This window comes from Haemorhous mexicanus, chromosome 5, assembly GCF_027477595.1.
Source record: "Haemorhous mexicanus isolate bHaeMex1 chromosome 5, bHaeMex1.pri, whole genome shotgun sequence".
NCBI lineage: Eukaryota > Metazoa > Chordata > Aves > Passeriformes > Fringillidae > Haemorhous > Haemorhous mexicanus.
In genome coordinates, this window is record NC_082345.1 from 73,337,855 (window position 1) to 73,358,011 (window position 20,157).

General features: G+C 47.2%; 1 protein-coding gene across 1 annotated transcript in view; it reads right to left on the reverse strand.

The window, feature by feature from the left end:
- The window catches only part of PLXNA4 (plexin A4), a 474,394-nt gene that overhangs the window by 78,740 nt on the left and 375,497 nt on the right, over nt 1-20,157 (reverse strand). The window contains exons 10-12 of the mRNA XM_059847574.1: nt 14,961-15,161; nt 5,599-5,695; nt 1,722-1,912 (exon numbers count right to left, since the gene is read on the reverse strand). Of these exons, the coding sequence (XP_059703557.1) occupies nt 1,722-1,912; nt 5,599-5,695; nt 14,961-15,161 (489 nt within the window). The remainder of the gene's footprint in view (nt 1-1,721; nt 1,913-5,598; nt 5,696-14,960; nt 15,162-20,157) is intronic.

Sequence of the window (20,157 nt, forward strand, 5' to 3'; positions counted from 1 at the left end):
CATGGCAGGGAAATGTGGGTAAACCTTCAGAACCTCTGCACACCCAGGTCCTTGTGTTTTGGATTTCTGCTTTAGTTGATCATCCATCAGCTGCCCCATACCAAATTCTATCATTGTTTCACAAGGCCTGAGAATCTGAAAATATTTTTGAAATGTTTCCCCCAGCTCCAAGTGATTTTCAAGACATCAGAGTTGAATTTTCAGTTGAATTTAGCTGTCTTTTCTGGCTGTCTGGCTTTGATTTCATAGCTTCAGGTGGTTCAGGTGGGGTCAGAATTATCAGTTTCAGATAAATCCAAGTAAAGTAGAGACCTTCACCTTGGAAACACCAGAATGAGCCATGAACATGAGAATAAACTGAACTCCAACAGTTCAACTGAGAGAGAGCTTTGAAAGCTGGTGAATGACAGGGAGATGGATCAAAACACAGGGAAAAGGGTTATTTTCAGTAACATCTAGGAAAAACAGATTCAACCCAGCCTTTGCTCTCCCCAAATGTTCAAGCATAGATATTGGTTTAGGGCTCTTCCATAACACCCACGCTTTTTGAATCTGAATCAAATACAACTTAAAAAAGTCTTTCTTGCTTTCTAGGAAAATAACCCATCTAACTATTCCTATTAAATCTCCACTGTGGAGCCTGGATTTTCCTCTTTTGCATTTTTCCATGTTTTCCCTGTTTGATTTCCCCCCTGATTTTCCCATCTGTAAATCAGACCCTGGTCACACTGAAAGGGTGCTCATGTTGAGTAAGGCCTGGTGACTGAGAGGTGCTCAAGGCAGGAGGCAGCTGGAAGGGATGGAGCCCTCATTTTCAAGGCTCAGGCCTGTCCTGCTGCCTGTCCTGTGACCTGAAAACATGCCTGGCATTATGGCAAAGGCATCCTAAGACAGCAGGCAAAAATCCCTTTAGATGTCAGGCCTGACTTGCCTCCCCTGCCTTGTCTCTCTTATTCTGCTCCTTGTCTTCATGGTCTTCCTATTCTCTCATTTCCTTTTTGAACCTTTCCTCCAGCTCTTCCTTTGGCACAGTCAACATGATCAATAGGGAACTCTAACAAACTAAAAATGGTGCCCCATCTCTCTCTACAAGGCCTTTTAAGGATAAACTGTCCAATTAAGAAATGACACCTAAATTATTTTTACTTTTAACCCAATAACCAACCACCCATGGCCGCAATGGGGACTTTTTATCCAATTGCACAAAACCACCCAAACCCCTGGAGAAGAAGGTGAGAAGAAGAAGGAGAAGAAGAAGATGAAGAAGAAGGACCAGCCTCCACCCTAAACCCTCCATCTTACTTTCTATCCATTCCTGTATTCCAAAACCTTAAACTCTGAGTTTCCCACCCTGTGGTATCACACACTTCTGTTCAAACTGCACACCCACAATCCCAGCTCCATCATTCCATTCTGGAAGCTTCTCCAGGGCCTCAGGTCAATGCAGTGTTCTCCTGGGGGTCAGAGCCTGGCAGCACAGAAAGTCCCAAATTCTCAGCAGCCAGGGCTCCAACACCCAAGGTCACCATTTGGTTGTAAACACACAAAAATTTTGTTCCTCCCTTTGAAGCCACCATGGCCTCACATCCCCAGAGTGCCTGAGGCTTTTCCTGACCCAGCAGAACCCAGCCCTGACCTCCCCATCCCCAACCCAAGCCCAAATCAAGGAAAACAAACCAAGGAAAGGGAACCCCCCAGCTTCTCGCAGATCCACGACTTACATCCGTGATTTTGGGGTTGGTGCACTTGCCCTTGGTGCTGGAGAGCTCCAGCCACTGGCTGTCCTGGGCTGGGCAGTGCTGCTTCAGCGTGCACTGGTTCTGCCCCTGGCACCAGCCACACTCGAAGTCGGGGTCGGCTTTCAGGCAGAGTCCGCAGCTGTCCCGCATGGCCCCGCACTTGTACAGGTGAACTGCAGGGACAGCAAACACACGGGGCCTGAGAGAGGCAGCAGCTCAGGGGAGGGTGGGATGGCAGTGGGAGAAAGAGGGGAAGGTGTTCTGGGCTGTTCGTGTCAGAGGTACGCCAGCAACTCTCCAGGGGGGTGAGTAATGGGGGGAAAAACATGGACATCCTCCATGAAATAAAGTTAATTTGTTAGTTCATTCTTCATCAAGGGTGTTTTTGGCAGCTGAGAGCAGGAGGGATGAGGTATGGGAGAGGAAGAGGTGTGGGAGCAGAAGGTAAGGTGAGGGACTACAAGCACGAGGTTGGAGGAAATGATGCCTGGGCAGTGATTTGGCCTCAGTCCCTTCCTTTCTCACAGACTGAATATCATTAAGTGTCACCAACAACCAGCCTCAGACTCAGCACTTCATCCTAAAAGAATTTTCTAAACCTAGCCAACCCACAGCTTAAACTTGGGTGTGAAACTCCCCAGAATTTTATGTTAAGGTGATGCCACTCAGGTTTCCCACTTGACAGAAATCCCAAAAGGTAACAGTAAATACACAGTGGTTCATTACTGGGCTGATTCCAGGGACTCACAACCAGCCTTTACCCTTTCTTCTGCTCCAGAAATTCAGTCTGATTCCCACTTTGAAGCAGAGTTGATTCCACTCTAATACAGACAGCAGTGATTAATGCTTAGCTCCATTTTGAGCTGTTAAGTGATTAGAAGCGCTCTGAGCTTTTTCTAATAAAACTTAAAAATATTGAAGTCCTCCTGCAAAATGACATCATGTTATTTATCCTTATTTTACAGGTGTAGAAACTGAGGCCTGGCTTGCACAGGGGACTGCTAGCAGAATCTTCTCCTGGAAGATGAAGGTGACAGAATCAAGGCTCTCAGACTTTGTCTTTCCTTCATTTATGGGTATGTTGGGAGATTTTCCCTCTGTGCTTCTGTTTTGCTGTGTCCCTGGGTGACTAAAGTGGTTTTTATCTTTATACAATCCCAAATCAAAGGCTTTGGAAATATTTATTCTGAAAGGCTCTGTCTCTCCATACCTTCCCCCTCAAAGTCAGCAAGTATTGGCCAATGCAAGAAAACCTCTGAAACTCTTTACTTCTCCAGGCTGGGGGCAAGAAGAGTACCCAAAAGTACCTCAAAAAGCCTGAAAAACATCTGTCAAACACAGTGTTTCCCAGACTTCGTAGGATACACATCTTTCCTTAGTTTTCTGTGGGATTTCCTCAAGTTTACTGAGTTGTTCTGCTTGAGATGCTACCAGTAGGTATCTCAGTAGATAATTTAGCAGGTTTGGGTCAGTTTGGCATTTCAACCTCCCAGCCCAGCCCATGGTGATGCTTGATGTGAAAGCAGTGGCATCTTGTTCACCTCTGTGTGGCATTGCTTCCATGTGGTATCTCTACGGGCACATGCCTCAACTCTCCTCCTGACCAAAAACATGATGCTAATATCAAAATTACTCATCTGGGAGAGCCACCAGCCAGTGCTGCTTCCCAGAATTTTTTCCTAGTCATTATTTGCAACATTTTGGCTTGGAATAACCCAAAAAGGCCTGTGCAGGAGATGATTCTTGAGTTCACCTCCTGTTTTATGTTTTATGTTACTGGAACAGAAAGTCCTAAGATATGATCATCATGATTATGAGATTTATTTCATTCCCATATCACCTAGGATAGCTCAATGCAGCCCAAGAAAAGGATTTACATTTTTGGTGTGGATCACCTTGTGTCAGGGGTGCTCATTTTATAGTAGCACAAAACTAAGCAGGACTGGGGCAAGAGTCCAAATTCTGATCTCCAAGCCACACTGTTGAAGGTTCTCCCAGTCCATGGCACTCTTTGGGCCATGGAAATCAGCACTGTCCTGGAAACACCTTGGCACAGCTTGGAGAAAAGGGGACAACTTCAGAGCAGAGGCAGGGTGGCAGTTTCAGCATAGGCTGTGCCTGAGTGCCAGGGATGGGCAGGAATCTCCTGCTTGTTGTGTTTGCTGAGTGGATTTAACCCTCAAAAGCCACAGTTTTGGGTTTTTGTTGCCAGAACTCTGCCATTCAGAGGGGGAGAAGGGCACATGGGGATGTGCCACAGGGAAAAGAGCTGCCTTTTGTGCTGCTCTCCAAGTTGAACGTGGTGTTGGTGGGAACCTCACCCACCTCCCCTCAGCATGAGAGTGGGTGTGTGTCCTAGATTGCCAAGCAATGTGTATTCTATTTGAAATCTGTCAGAGGTGGGGCAGTTATCTGCTTTTCATGGTGCAGTTTTCCTTACCTCTTCCACAACCCATCCTCCCTCCAGGGAGATATCACCTGTAAATAGTTCACTGAGTGTCCCTGCATGGCTGATAAAATTCCATAGTCCCACTGGGAGATGTTCCGCCCAGGGGAGGAGCCAAGCATTCCTACCTGGATACAATCTGAGATTCTGGGATGCCAGACCAGCCTTTCCGCTGGATTCCCAGAGGAACAGTGGCCTCTTCCACTGGATCTTCAGAGGAAGACTCCACCCTTGTAGAGGATCCCTGCTCCAGCAGAACCACCCCTGACACTCCAGGAGGGCTGCAGCCACAGTTCCAGTTGGACTCTACCAACACCCTGACCCACAGTGTGTCAGGTTGTGTTCTGACTCTGTCAGTGCTGTTTTAGTTTACTGCACTGTTTATTTTATTTTTATTTTCTTCCCTAGTAAAGAACTGTTATTCCTGCCTCCATATCTTTGCCTGAGAGCCACCCTTAATTTCAAATTTATAAGAATTCGGAGGGAGGGGGTTTACAGTTTCCATTTCAGGGGAGGCTCTTTCCTTCCCTTCCTTAGCAGACACCTGTCTTTCCAAACCAAGACAGTGTGGAACTGTGTGACAGCACCATGGCAGAACCTGGTGGGGACAGATTGAGGGGGAGGTGTGGGAAGTGTCCACGACATGGTAAAGAGAGGGAGGGAGACATTTCTGAGAGGTGATGATGTGAGAAGAAGAGAATCTGCAGGTGTGAGCTGCAAATGCAGGGCAGCCAAGGGGAGGGGTTGCCTGGGGGGAAGGTTCCAGTGTGGAAAGACAAGAAGGAAGAAGAAGATATAGACAAACCATCCATCTTCAGAAACACCCAGCCTGCCTCAGGGCTGTGGCTGGATGTGCAGCCCCCTCTGTGAGGGGCACACCAAACCTGTGCCATCGGTGGTGGTTAAACACAGGTGGTTTTCAGGTCCTTTTTTCATCATCATCATTTTATTTTGCTCAGAATTCTCCCACTGGAGAGCTGCAGCCTTCCTGCTCCCCTCCTGCCTTCCCCTGCTCATTACTAAATTGCCTCTGAGCAGAGAGCCCTCTCTCCTGGCGTGTTAACTTGAAGAGCATCACTGCAGGAGAAATAAAGAGGGGGAGAAAAAACCTGGAGAGGGAGGGGCGTGAAAAGCAGACACGAGGATGAGGGGAGAAGCGGGAGGCAGAGACGATGAAGGGAGAGGGAGAGCAACACAAGTGGGAGGGAGAGTCGCATTTCTCAGGTGGAATGAGAGAATTGGAGGGCTGGGGGGAGGCACACAAAGCTCTCAGAAATTGGTAATTTGCAGAGTGCAGAGAACAAGTGTGCAGCAGCCAGCACGGGGAGACGGTGGCGGCTTTGTTAAGTGTAGGGAGCGAGGGCCCGTTGCTAAGGTTACTGCTTCCAAGGACAAGTTGAAATAACTCTTTACCTTTGTTCTGTGCTGGGTTGTCAATGTTGAAATTCCCGTTCCACACGACTGTCAGCTCCACTGGCAGGCTGTTAATCTCCATCCCTTCGTACGAGTACTAGAAGTGGGAGAGGAAAAACAAAACAAACCAAAAAAAAAAAAAAAAAAAAAAAAAGCCAGACTTAGAGAGTGACTGGAGGTGGGGAGGGGATGGGATGAGGCAAGAGGTGGTGCTGAGCATGGAGAACAAGAGAAATGGAGGTGTGACTCCCCTCCCTAATCAGCAGCACCTGCCAGAATGCCAAGGGATGGTCTCAAAGCTGTGGAGCTCCAACCATGCCCCTCACAAAAACCCACTTATCCATTAGATGAACATTCATAGAATCCCAGAATGGGGATGGAAAGGACATTAAAGATCATCCAGTCCCACCCCTGCCATGGGTAGGAACAACTTCCACTGTCCCAGGTTGCTCCAAGCGCTGTCCAACCTGGCCTTGGACACTGCCAGAGATCCAGGGGCAGCCACAGCTGCTCTGGACAACCAGAACCTCACAGCCAAGAATTCCTTCCTAATATCTGATCTGAACCTTTCCTCAACTTAGAGCCACTCCCTCTTTGCCTATCAGTCAGAAAAATATTTCATGATGTAAGTGCGTTTGCACATGATGGGCCTTAACTTTGAAATCCATTTTTTGGGTGTTGAGCACAGCTTTGAAAAGTATTTTTTCCAAGTTGGGTGCAACTTTGAGGTGCAAATCATACATTCTGGGTCTTCCATCCAGCTGTGCCTCTGCTGGGTATTCCATAGGTGCTGAAGGGGTAGGTGAGGTTATTTACACTAGGGATGTCTTGAAGAACTCTTGGAAGCTGAGTAAAGTTTCAAAATCAGGGAAACCCCCTGAAAAAGGGGAAAAATGGAGCCAGTGTGTAATTATAGACCTGTCAGCCTAACTTGGCTTCCCAGAAAGAAAGTACATCAAATTATTAAACAATCAATTTATAAGCACCTGCAAGATGATAAGGTGATAAAAATCAGCCAGCACAGATTTGTCAAGAACAAATTGTGTCAACCCAATCTAATTTCCTTTTTGACAGGCTTAATGACTTTGTGGATAAAGGGGAGGCAGCAGATGTGATTTATCCTGATTTCAGGAGAGTGTTTGCTACTATCCTACCGCAGATCCCCATAAACAAACCAGGGAAATATGACCTAAGAAAGGCCACCATAAGGTTTATGCAAAAACCATTAAACAAAAAAAAAAAAAAAAAAAAAAAAACACCAAAAAAAACCCCCCAAAAAACCAGATAATTCCATGTCAAGCTGGGAGGATGTTTCAAAAGCAATATTGTCCTGAGTCTGGCATTACTCAGTATTTTCACTACTGACTTGGATGATTTCATGACTGTTCTGGAGGGGGTGTAAGAACCTCCAACAGCAGGGTTAAGAATTCAAAACAAACTTGACAAATTGTAGAACTGGGCCAAAATCAACCAAATGAAATTCAATGCTGGCAAATGGGGACTATTTTTTCAGTAGAAGGAATTGATGCAAACTGCTCTGAAATTGGAGTGGCTGGGCAGTGCTGCAGGAGAGGGTCTAGGGACTGCTGGAGATCATGAACAGACTGTAAATCAACAATTGCTGCCAAAACCCAAACAATTCTCCTTTGGGGATGGAGCAGATAGAGTTTGTTACATGTGTAAACCCCAGGAGGCAATCACTTTTCCCTACTTGGATCCAGAAAAGCTTCAGCTGGAGCAAGGAGTATCCAGTTTCCAGCAAATATGTTTTAAAAAGCTGCAAAAAACCTCTGAGAGAGTTGGACAGATTTAAACAAATGCTTGTCAGGGGCAGTCAAGGCACACTGAGGTGACCCCAAGGAAGGAAATGGAAGCTGCTCTCTGGAGGCCCTCTCCACATGGTGCTGAGTGCTCTTTTCCACTAGATTTTGATTTATCTCAAGCCAGTTCACCCAGGGTTCACCCTGCTGCCTGTCAGGTCCCACTGCCCACCTCCATCAGCATCCACCCAACACCTCAGCAAAAGGCCAAAGCCTCATGGTGGGAGAGGAGATGGTTGATGAAAGGACAGAAGGGAGCAAGAAAGAAGGGGAGAAACATTTTGTGTCTGCTACTATTGCTGAGCACAGTGCACAATAGGGTTTACCCTCTCTAGTAGCATCAGATCCTCCTGCAGTTTGTGCTAATCCATATCCAGGCCTGAGCACTTGCAGCATCCTGCCCTTTGGTAATTTGGCTTGAGCACACTCAGGATGATAAATCCAGAGTGGTTTCATGGTATATCCCCCCTTGTACCTCAAACATGTCCAACAGTGGGGAAACTTCTGCAGAATTTTAAGAGCAGGGATCTCCCACTGCACTGGGATCTACAGCAGGACAAAGACCCACTTTGAAAGGAAAATATTTTCCCGACTACAAGGTTAGATATAACTCAGCAATCTGGTTTGGCTGGGCCAAAAAAATCACTAAAGAGTCCTCCATCCCTTAAAGTCCTTTTGTGGTTATCCACAGAGCCAAAGCTCTGAGCTTTGCAGGTGGGTTTTCCTGGATCCATTAATTGCTGTATAATTGAGGAGTAAATGGTAACTGGTGATTTCTGTCCATTACAGCAGAGTGGGAGCTGCTTGCACAGTAATTCCTCTTTGCACAGACTAAACACAATTAGCCATTAATCTGCAAAACGCTGTGATTATGATCCAGTTGTAGGGAATTGATGGGTATTTGTGGTTTCCATGGAGGTAAAGAGCAGCCCAGGTGAGCCAGCTCCTTTGCAGTAGACACACCAGTATCATTCAGGATTTGCATTTTTTGGACACTTTTGGGGGTCATGGCCAGCAAGATCCAAGATGATGCAGAGCTGTCTGAACTCACACCACTGGCTGTGAGGATGCAAGGATGGGGAGACAGGAATGGAGAGTGTAAAGAGTGGTGAATAATTAAACTTCTGCCACTCAGGAGCCCCTGCTTTGCACAGCACTTTGAAAACACTGATTGGAAATGGAAAAATGGGATATATACAGAATAATTGGTCATCCTGAAGTCAAAAGGTGAGTCCTAGAAAGGGCCTCACCACGTGTTTTGGAGCCTCATGAGTGTTTTGGGATTGAGCTGGAAGCAGAGCCTAGGCAGGGCTGCCAGGGGACAGGCAGCTGGAATCTCCTGGAGCCTTTCTTCCCATGGAAGATCCCAGTGCCAGCAGCAGGAGCTCAGCTGGGATTTTAGACCTTATCTGTCTGCAGCACCAGGAGTAACCACACATAAGACTTTTTAACCCAGCAGGCTCGATCCAGATCTGGAAAGGGGTGTGAGGGGATAAATCCCATGGAAGAGTAGTGAGGATGAAGCCAGCTGAGGTCAGGATGCTCACACTGGCAATTTGCAAAGGAACCACGAGGAAATGCTCTGTAATTTTGACACCACCTTCGCCGTTTCACTTTAGCAAGAACTTCGCTTTTCTTCCTAAGAAGTAACCTAGTTTTGAAAAAATTCTATATTCATCTCTAAAAAAATAAGACAAGTGTTTGTATTAAAAGCTAGAGATTGTTGATTTCAGCAAGTTATGGCTTTTTTTTTTCCTAGTGTAAGCATATATATATATATATTTTTTTTTAAAACAAGTTTCAGTAAGTGTCTGGGCATTAGTACATATTTCCTGTTTCCAGTATTTTATGTGCTTTGCACCTCAGAAGTGAGTCTGCCAAGGCACTTAGAGAATGTAAGCAAGTCTTCCAGGGACTTCCTGAGAATGGGCTACCACTGACACAACACAAGAACCCATCCACCAGCAGAGTCAATCCCCCAACCAAGCACGTTTCCTTAATAAACACTCAGCACCTGCTAGAAATTCTGCCATCAATAACAACAGTAAAATAATATTAATAAAGAAAAAAGCTATTTACCACACGTCACTAACAGAGAAAAGATTTCCCCTAATAAAAGCACAGAAAAGTAGATCTCAGCTGTCACTGGTAACAGCACAGGGCGGTTGTTTTGTTTTTAAAAAAAAAAAAAAATACCACAGGCTCACTTAAAGAAACAAGTGACTCCAAGAAGTCCTCTTCCTTTTATCTGTCCTTGGAGGTGAGTTTTGGACATATTAGACTTTTTAACCCAGCAGGCTCGATCCAGACCTGGAAAGGGGTGTGAGGGGATAAATCCCATGGAAGAGCAGTGAGGATGAAGCCAGCTGGGGTCAGGATGCTCACACTGGCCCTGCCCGAGCCCATCCCATGCTGTGGGGGCTGCACAGCAGCGAAGCAGAGCAATTTGCAAAGGAACCACGAGGAAATGCTCCGTCCTGCCCAGACCACAGGAGCTGCTCACTCATTGTGACCCCTCTTCAAAGCCCACTGAACTCAACAGGAGTCTTTGAAAAGGACTTGCTCAGCTGTGACAATAAGATGGAAATGTGTTTCAGGGGAGAAAAAAGGGCTGGAGCATCGATCTCCAGGAGAGCGGAGCTTCCCGGACACTCCTGAGAAGTGTTCACACCATCAGGGCTTGTCTCTCCACCTTTCCTGGCACAGCTGCCTCCAACACAGGCAAAGCATCCCAGAAGATGTAAATCTGACCCCTAAGTCTGACCAGACTGGATTCTAATCACAATAATCTCATCAAAGCAGAAAATCATGGGCAATTTGGGGATCTGACTGAGAAGGAAAGGCTGTGCTGCCTGGAACACAGATTGGTTCTCCTCAGGAAATGCCAAAAATCTACTAGAAGGAGCTGTTGCACTTCACAGGAGCAATGTTTGGAAGTCACAAGTATCCTTATTTTTGCCTTTTAAACTCTCCTGTAGTACCAGATACTCCTGCAGTTTGTGCTAATCCATATCCAGGCCTGAACACTTGCAGCATCCTGCCCTTTGGTAATTTGGCTTGAGCACACTCAGGATGATAAATCCAGAGTGGTTTCATGGTATATCCCCCCTTGTACCTCAAACATGTCCAACAGTGGGGAAACTTCTGCAGAATTTTAGCAGAATTTTAGGGTTGGTTTCTCTGACACCCCTTTTGTGATTAGAGCTCAAATCCAGGGATTGATTCCTGTACCTGGCTCTGCCATCAACCTCAGGGCTGATCCTGTGGAAACCATTTAATCTTTCCAACCATAAAAAGGAGGAAAACTTCTTGCTGACTGTGATTCTGTTTCCTTGGATCCTTTGCTTCCCAGAGCTGGGACTGAATTTTTATATCTGGGTATCACCCACAAACAGAGTCCACGTGATTACTGGGGTTTCTCTTTCATTTAAATGTAGATAAATAATAATGTCACAAGGGTGACATTCCCGGTGGGAGGTTTGGAACTAGATGATCTTTAAGATCCCTCCCAACCCAAACCATCCCCTGATTCTACAACTCACAGCCCTGTGCTTGTCTTTTGGCCACCCACAACTGTGTTTTCCCATGATTTCTGTGAATAGCTCCTCATTTTTTTCTCAGCTCTGCTTTCTATTGGATTTTTTTTTATCACTCCCTTCACTGTGAGCCACACCACGGAGTCAAATGCCACTGAGATCTCTTGCTAAAGTGCAATGATGTGACAAATAGAACTGACTTGCTCTCCTGTCCCTGAGCCACACAGCACTTTCAGCTGCCCCACCTCGGGTCTCACAGCACGCAGAGCTGTGAAGGATTCAGGCCAAAATCATCAGCAGGGATTTTACTGGTGGCAACCAGGGTGTGCCAAGGCCAGGGGTGGGCAGGAACCAAGCAAGGATGAGGGATCAGCCACTGGAGCAGGTAATGGCACTGATCATGGCATGCTCAGGTGGGTCAGCCCTCCCCACCTCCCTCTTCCTCGTGCCAAAGGATGATCATTTCGGGCTGATTGCAAGTGCTGGGGCTCCCATTGCTTCCCACTGGGAAGATTGCACTCTGCCCTGATACATCCAGCAATTTCAGCCCTTCCTGCTGACATTTTTACTTCCTTATTTCTGCGTCTCCTTAGCTCCCCTGCTTTTCATCCCCTCCCATCCCTCCATGTCCAGGCTGTTGGCAGGGCTATCAGGAGTGCAATAAGGGATGGCAGGAAGGGTCCCTCTGAGTGATAATTGTGTGCCTTGGGTGGTGTGACAGAGGACAAAGCCCAGAGCTGAGAGTCTCAAACCACTTGACAAGAACAATAATTGTCCCGAATGGTGCTGCCTGCAGAGACTTATTGCTGTTATCAAATGAAATATCTCTGGGAAAGACAGGGAGAGAGGCAGATCTGGCTCCTGACTGGGCTGAGCACCCAGGGATCATCAGTGCTGGATGTGGCATTACTGACAGACAGACTGCTCACACCTGGGTGTCCTTAGAGCATCTTTCACTGAAGTTGGAGCCACTTAGAAAAGGTGCTTAAGCTGGCTCTGACCCCTGGTGTAAATCCTGAGGGATCAGGAAATGCAGAGCAAAAGTTAAGGCTCTTTCCCTGATAGTACCCCGTGTGAAAGTAGGAAAAGGCTCTTTCCCTGATTGTATCCCATGTAAAAGTAGGAAAAATCCTGACTTCTGCAGAAGTTTTCATGTGAGAGGCAAATTTGAGCTCCTGGGTGCCTCATGTGAGATGGGAGGGGGCAGATCTTGGGGGTCCTGCTGGAAAACAAGGCAGGACTGATTGCTTAGTCTAGCATGCAGCACCAACAGAGGGATTTGCTGGCAGGACAGCATCCCTTCAGGGACACACCATCGCAGCACGTCCTCCCACCCTCCCCTGGACCTTCTCCAAGCCTGCAATGCAGGTGCTACTTTCAGTGCCTCCTCCAGCAACTCTGCTGAGTAAAAAAGCTCTGTCAGAGGGGGTTGGTTGGATTTGCAAACAGGCTCAGACAGCTCTTTCCAAAGCCAGGTGACCCCCGGAGCAGAGGCTCATTGTGCTGCAGTGGCTCCTGCCTGAATGCTAATTCTGGCAGGGAAGGAAATAATCATGATGGAGACAGATCTCCAGCACTCCTTCCCTATTGTCTGTGTCCTCTGCCACCTGCTCAACCAGCCAGGGCTTCTCTGCTGCCTTTTTGTATCTCTCTGAATGCTGCTTTCTTTTGTCTGTCTCTCCCTTCCACATCTCTTTCTCTCACTGTCTGGCAAATTCCAAGCAACAATGAAATAACATTTCTCAGGGAGAAAAAAAAAAAAAAAAAAGAAAGAAAGACCTCAAATCAGAGAGTCAAACAAAGCTCCTTCAAAAGGAAGGGGAAGAAAATGGGTGGAAAGGAAAGACAAGGGAAGCAAAAAGAAGGAAAAAGGAGGAAAGAGAAGGAGAGAGAAAGGGGAGCGCAGAGGGAGAGAAAAGGCAGAAACAGGATGGAAAAGAGTTGATTTTATTCCCAAATGAGCCTCTCTCCCTGGAGAAGAAAGAGATCCACCTGAGCCACCACCAAACACAGGACAAGCACTCAGCAGTGAGGTCATGGAGTGCCTTGGCACCAGCCTCAGGCTCAGCCCTGCCACGCTCTGCAGCTCTGGCACAGCCTCCACTGTTCTGGCTTAGGAAAACAGACATTAAAGTCAAAATGGTGCAGTCACAGCACTCAGGCATCCTATGAGCAAATCCATCTGGGGACTCATCAAACCCCACTTCTCCAGTCCCAGGCACTGGCAATTTCTTGGAGCATGCAGGCAGTGTGGGAATAATCACCATTACCTGTCAAAACCATTCTTTTATTGGGTTTGCAAAGTGGGATGCTGAGGCTGGCTGGAGTTACTTTCCTGCTCAGCTCAACTATGCTTAAATAATCCTTAAATGAGATAATTCATTGGAATGTCTACGTGTGCCAGAGAATTTCTGACTCTAAAGGGTCATTAAAGGTCTGTCTTGCCTGCTAAGACTCTTTGGACAGATATAATCTCTGCCCACCACCAGGCAATTCCCCCTTAGCTTCCACCATTTTAAAATAATACTCTAAAGAAAATGTGCATCCCTCCTGAACTTCCCAGCCTGTCCATTTCTAACCTGAAACCTGAATGCTCACAGGTCATTAACCAGTAATGGAAATCAGGGAGAGATGGGAGCGGGGGAGACAAAGGAACAAATAAAAGAGCATCGTTTGGGAAGTTGCTTGTTTGCAGCAGATGTAAAATGTGTGAACTGCCTGCCGTCTTCAGCCCTGCTTAATGCAGCAGAATATGTTGTGACAAGCACTGCCCAGCGTGGAGTGGCTAAAGCCTGTAATTAGCTCTTTGACTAATAAATCATCTCACAGCAGCAGCAATGGAGATGACTCAATGCATATCCTGGAGACATGGATAAACCTCTGGAGAAGCAGAGGCCTCCACTGCACGTGGGCACAGCTCCTGGCTGCTGGCAGCTGACTGGGTTTGTCCCCAGAAGTAACATTGCTGTGGTGACAGCGCTGCTGTGACTCACACAGGTTCCTTGCAAGGAGAGTCACAGGTCCTGCACTTCAGGTGGGGAACTGGAGGTGGGCAGAGACAGAGAGACTGCTCAAGGGGCATGTGAGGGCTGGAGGAAGGTTTGACTCAGCCTAATCCCATCCATCCTTGGATGGCATTTGGTGCAACCTGGTGCAGTGTAAGGTGTCCCTGCCCACGCAGGAGGGTGGAACTGGGTGATCTTCAAGGTCCCTTTCAACCCACCTCATTCTGGGATTCTGTGTTCTCACCTTTTTCCTGACCTGTGTCATGTGGCATGTGTCAGACTGTTTATATGGGGTTTTATCACCAAACTCCCCCAAAATAACCTTCACTCTCACATTGACATCAACACCTGTCCCACTGGAAGCCCTTTTTGTGGGAATATGAGCAGGTAAAGCTGATATTATTGCCTGTGGGTCACAGCTGAGGTGCTCCCCAGCCCAGCCTGGGGATGGGATCCAGGGGCAGAAGCAACAACTGAGTGGTGGCACCAGCCAGCCCAAGGAGGAAATAAAGGGCAGTCTCAAGCTACCAGCCAACATTTTCCTGCCTGTGTTTGGAACCACAGAATCATGAAAGCTGGAAAAGGCCTCCAAGATCATCAAATCCAACCTTTGACTGAACACCCCCGTGCCCACTAGACCAAATTGTGAAGTCTACACCTCATTTGAACTCTTCCAGGGATGGTGACTCCACCACTGCCTTCATCCTATTTTAATGTTTAACCACTCTTCCAGTGAAGAAAGTTTTCTTAATATCCAACCTGAACCTCCCCTGGCATTTTGAGGCCATTTTCCCTTGTCCTATCACCAGCTGCCTGGGAGAAAAGCCAGACCCCAACCTCACCACAACCTCCAGGTGCTTCTAGACAGCAATAAACTCTCCCTTGAGCCTTCTTTCCTCCAGAGCAAACTCCAGCACCCTGAATTAGGTGAGAAAGGCTGTGACAGGACCCCATCTCCCCTGGGGACAGTGCTGTGGGCACGTGTGTGCCCTGCAGCTCACCGAGGTGTTCTGGCACTGCACGCTGGAGCTGTTGAACCTCAGGGCTGGCACCCTCTGCTCGCTGCCCTGGATGTTCAGGATGCACTCGTAGCCCCGCTGGCCCGACTGTGGCTGGGGCAGGTTCTTGGCCTTCAGAGTGATGGGTTTGATCACCTCCACGGGCACCAGGATCTTCTCGGCCTGCAGCAGCTGGGGACAGTCCTGGGGAGAGAGCAGACCCCAAACCAAGTCAGCACACGGATTTCCCAGCCTCAGGAAGAGTCCTGTGGTGCTTCCCAACCTTCTCAGTTCACCTGATTACAAAGTTTTTGCAGCTCCCTGGGCCTTGGTTTGTTACTGAGCTATTCAAGGAGCATTCCTGGGAAGGCTCAGATAAACAGGTGAGGAAGCATTGCTTTCCTTGCTCCTTTCCTACACACCATCCTTTCCTATCTCCCTGGCTCATTTCAGCCTCCAGGACCCAGGGAAGCCACCTCTGGTGCTTTTTCATACCTGCTCTGCTTATTCAGGTAATGGAAAAGCAATCATGTTCTCTCCACAGACTTAACCCAGTCACAATGCCATGATGAAAGTGAATAAAGCAAAAATCTGAGCTCAGTTCCTCAGCTCCCAACAGCCAACACCACTGCACAAAAGGCACAGCTCCAGCAAGACCTGTTGGAACCTATGGAGTCAGGGTTGTTAAAAAGAGAATTTATTTTGGCTCAGAAGAGGAAAAAATATTCATTACAGAGATCTGGACCCAGCTGCCAAGAAATAACTGTCACAAAAAGCATGGAGACCCCTTGGAAAAGCTTTCCACTGGCTCACAAAAGGAGAAATGCCAAGTGGGTATTGCTAATGTGGTGCCTCTTCATGGGTACCTCACAAAGGTCAGCTCTGGACACCCGAAGCTGCCTAACAGGTGGCTGCATTTAAAATTTCATTAATTAGCACAGCTTAATTAGTCAGAGTGGCCATGCTCTGCTTCTTCACAGCACAGTCAGACAGCTGCAAGATGTCCCTTTCATGGATTCTGGGGCAATATCAGCTCTTTAGGAAATTACTGCAGCCTGTGCCTGTCCTGCCCAAAGTTAAATCCAGGTCCAGTTGGTTCCAGCAGAGACAGGGAACTGTAGGTGAGGGCAGGAGGAAAATTACTGATTCAGGGCAGAAAAGTAGGGAAAGGGACTGAAGGGTTCAAAAGTAGAATTTATGGCTCATAGAGAGCCTGGGATCTTGTTAGAGCAGATGGTGGGAGCATCTTACTGAAGTAAATAGCTGAGGGAGATAAAGAAGGATCAGATGTGCAACATCTGTAGTTTCACCAACTAGGGACAGAATTACCAGAGCCAACACTCATCACATGGAGGATGTGAGCTCATCCCTGGCCAGGGGCAGGCAGAAAATCCAGTAAGCACCCACTACATCCCTGCAGTGAAGTCCAGAACCTTCTCCAGTCCCAAAGAGGATCTGAGGTTCTGTCCTAAGGGGCTGCCAGACTGAGGAGCCTGAGAGATGACTTTTCATCTGCACTTACAGGGTGATGCTCATGGTGGAAGTAACTGAGAGCCACTGATGGGCTTCAACTGGGCCTGCCCAGGCTGGCACCAGAACCAGGACAGCCAAGCACAGCCACTGGAGCTGGGTGGAGCTGAACCACCTTGGATCCAGTGGCTCTTTGCCTGAGATAATCTGGCACAAGGCCTGGCTTGATGGGCCAGGCTATCAACTGCTGCCAGGGCTTAACAGGCCATCCCATTAACCTGGCTGGAAGGAGGAAGGGTTGGAGGTGGAAAACCCATGGGGTACTGCAATGCAGGGATGAACTTCATCACTGTCACCCCCTGTACTCTTGGGGGTGCAGGGTTGAAGAGCTACACCCTGTTCCAGCACTCCCTGTCCTTGCTGCTGTTCTTTTCTGTGATGGAACCTCTCCAGGGAGCTCTTAATGCTCAGACACAATGGGTAAAGTGTCACCAAAGCATTTTTCTTGATAAAAGAGCGAGGTTTAACCATCTGGAAAGTCTTCCCAAGCTTGGGTTCAATGGTTCTACCATACCATGGCATACCAAGGCTCCCTGCAGCTACTCAGCACAAGAAAGGGAGGCATGATCTATAATCCTGGCTGACTTAAGACCAATAAAAACCCCAGAGGGCAGAAGAAGGAGGTGACCCAGGCTATATTAAAGTCTTCAGCACTGATCCCATCAGCAGTTGCAAACACCATTTGGGACCTTATGTCTTCAACACCCCTGACCCTTCCCCATCACCTGCACATCCAGTCCTGAGGCCTCTGCCTCAGCTCCTCTCTTTCTCCTGGCACAAGGAAAGACATTGGCAGCAGCCTCTCCTTGTTTGTTTTTTTTTTTTCCAGGAGCTGAGAGAGAGATGCTCTGGCAGAGGGAATCAGTGGGGCAGGAGGGTGGGGAAGCCCTATCTGTGGCCGAGCAGCCGTTTCCCAGGAGCGGGCATTTCACTTGATGTGTGTCACAGAGAAAAGCCTCTGATGGGGGCTGTGGCATGGTGGCTGGAGATAGTCCACTCTGCTACCTGCAGGCCAATCCCAGCCCTTCAGCCTGGTCTTTCTTGTGTGGCTTTATCCTGTCCCCCTCCAGCACTGGTGCTGTAACCTTTCCGATAACACTTGTTTCAAGTTCATTAACGAGCCGTGATTGAGGCAGCCCCAAAACAGGGTTCGTTTGCATATAAAAAGCTTTGCAGTGCTGTGAGGAAGTTCATTATAGATAATTGAAGAGGCAAGCGCCATAAAGAGGAAATCCTCCCAATGTGGCTTTATCTGATTGACCTAATGTTCTTTCTAATTGAAACGGGGAGGGGAAAAGGCAATTTCATTGGGTGATGTACTGCATAAAACCTCAGAGCTTGGACCAGGCTCTGGGTTCAGATTCAAACACAGAACTCATTTTGCAGCCTCTGTCAAGCTTTGGGTGGTTTGTATTTTTGGGAGTAAAAAAGACCAGGTTTGTGTTTTTGAGGGTAAAACATCAAGCTGACCAGAGCAGACTCAAGCAGAAGGCTTTGTAAAAAAGAGTTATTTTGGACATTTTGCAGTGGAGACAACTTTCTCTTCACCCTTCTCCTTTGCTATGGACATCACCTAGGTTGGAAAAATACACTTTTCACAGGATGTAGGGGAAATGAAATCATAGACTGCCAACAACTGCACCAAGGATGGACACAATCCCATCCCTTTTTCCCTTTGATATATAATAAATTAAATCTTTTGCCTGACTCTAAGGGGAGCTGGCAATCCAGAGAATCATTGTTGATTCATTTTGTGTGTGTAGCTTCATTCTAGTTCTTGAATGCTTTCAAATGAGTCAGCCCATTTAAAATAATATCCTCCACCCTTGCCAATTACTGGTATCAGCAGCGATGCACACCTCACATCACCAAAATTTTGCCAATTACCAAGTCAGAGAGCTTTTTGCAGTGAAACCACTGCACGAAATGAGCTGTACTCATTGGGTCGATGGTAGTTTAATTTTCTTTATTTATAACTCCTCATAGAGCGCCTGCAAATGTGTTTTGTTGTAGCTTGCAGGAATAATAAAGTCTCAGAAATATGAGGACCTTTTCTTTCACATGTGTGTTACGGCCTTCATCTGAGCTGAGCTGGTCTCCAGTGAGAGCCATTGTGAGGATGCTGCTAAAGAGGATGAGGAGGCCTCTCTGAGGCTGTGTGGTCTTAGCCCTGAACTAATTAGTTTGGTTTCTTTATGGTGCTTCATACATCCAGAGTTAGGATTTCATGGAGGTTTCACTGTTTGTTTCCCAATATAAGCTGGAGACTGACTAAACACCCGCAGTTCCTCTCCTAGGAAAAGGCATGTCAGGATGTCTCACAGCCTTGTGATGCTGCACAGGTTTTCTCCCAACTTATTTTGCACTGTTTGGTTCTCTTGTTAGTGTTTTTGGCCAGGATTATGATCCAAAGGATCATCAAAGTGTTTTCCAGTTCCCAGTAGAAAAGGAGCTTGATCTACCGTGGCTGACAGGCATTCCACATGGGAACAGGGAACACCTCCATGGTGGTTTATACAATGAACCCCCCACCTACCAACAGCCCCCACCTTTTACTGCTTCACCCATCCCCGCTTGTGCATCTCTCATCAGCCAGAGCATCCAGGGGAGGGAACCTTTCCAGCTTTTCCTTCATACTCCTCCCTTACAATCCCTGGCAGCTTTGGCTGGATCTCCACTTTCCATGGAAGGAAACTAAAATTCACCTATTGCTGAGGGCACTGGGGGCACCACTGCCCAGATATTAATTTTCTTTACTTCTTTACTCAACCCTTGGCAACGGGTTTTCCCCCTTCCTCTCCCAGAAGAGCGGGAGTCACCTCCATTCAGGAACAGACCACTAATTCCTTCATTGCTCCTTCATTACTTCATTCCAGCACTAACTCCATCATTACTCAAAGCATCCAGTTCCTCTTTTCTTCTGCCACAAAAATCCATTTCTTTATCCTCAACTTTACAGGGTTTTTTTTCCTTTCAATATCCCTCATCCAGCAAACATCTTTGCACCTTATCTAAGGCATTTTGCCTGGAAAAAAAAATGACCATACAGTGAATCTAAGCGGTGACCAAGACTGACTCACTCAGGCCCTTTGGGACCCCATAAGAAATGAAACTCAGAATGTTATTTACTCAGTTATTACGTAAATAAATACATCTTTTGTTCATCTGCTCTGCCGAGCTGCAATGTTCTGTTTTCTCTGTGTTCCCTCTGGCTTTGTCACCCGCCCACTCTGCTGTAATCAAGTCAAGAGGGTAAGAGTTGAGAGGCAGGGATTGGGTTTTTATAAAGATATCTAGACCACAGCATCTGGATGCTCTGTAAATTAAACTAGATTTAAAAAAAACCCCACTAGATTAAAAACAAAAACAGACCAAGGAAAGAGAAAGAAAAGGAAGGCAAGGAATGAGAAAAAGGAGAGGGAAAACAGGCAAAAGAGAGGCAAAACCCGGCTAACCTTTCATTGACTTTGCAGAAATCAGATTTCACCTGGATAAAATGCAGGAAAAAAAGCAAGTTTACAAATGAGAGGCAGCAGGGACTGCCTGGAATGTGTTTCCTGAAGCTGTCTCTCACACCTCTGCACAGTCACACGGGGTCACCACCCTGTACTGCTGCAAACCCAGGGCTGCCAACCTGGTGCCTTTTAAACTCCTGCACAGCTTCCCAGAT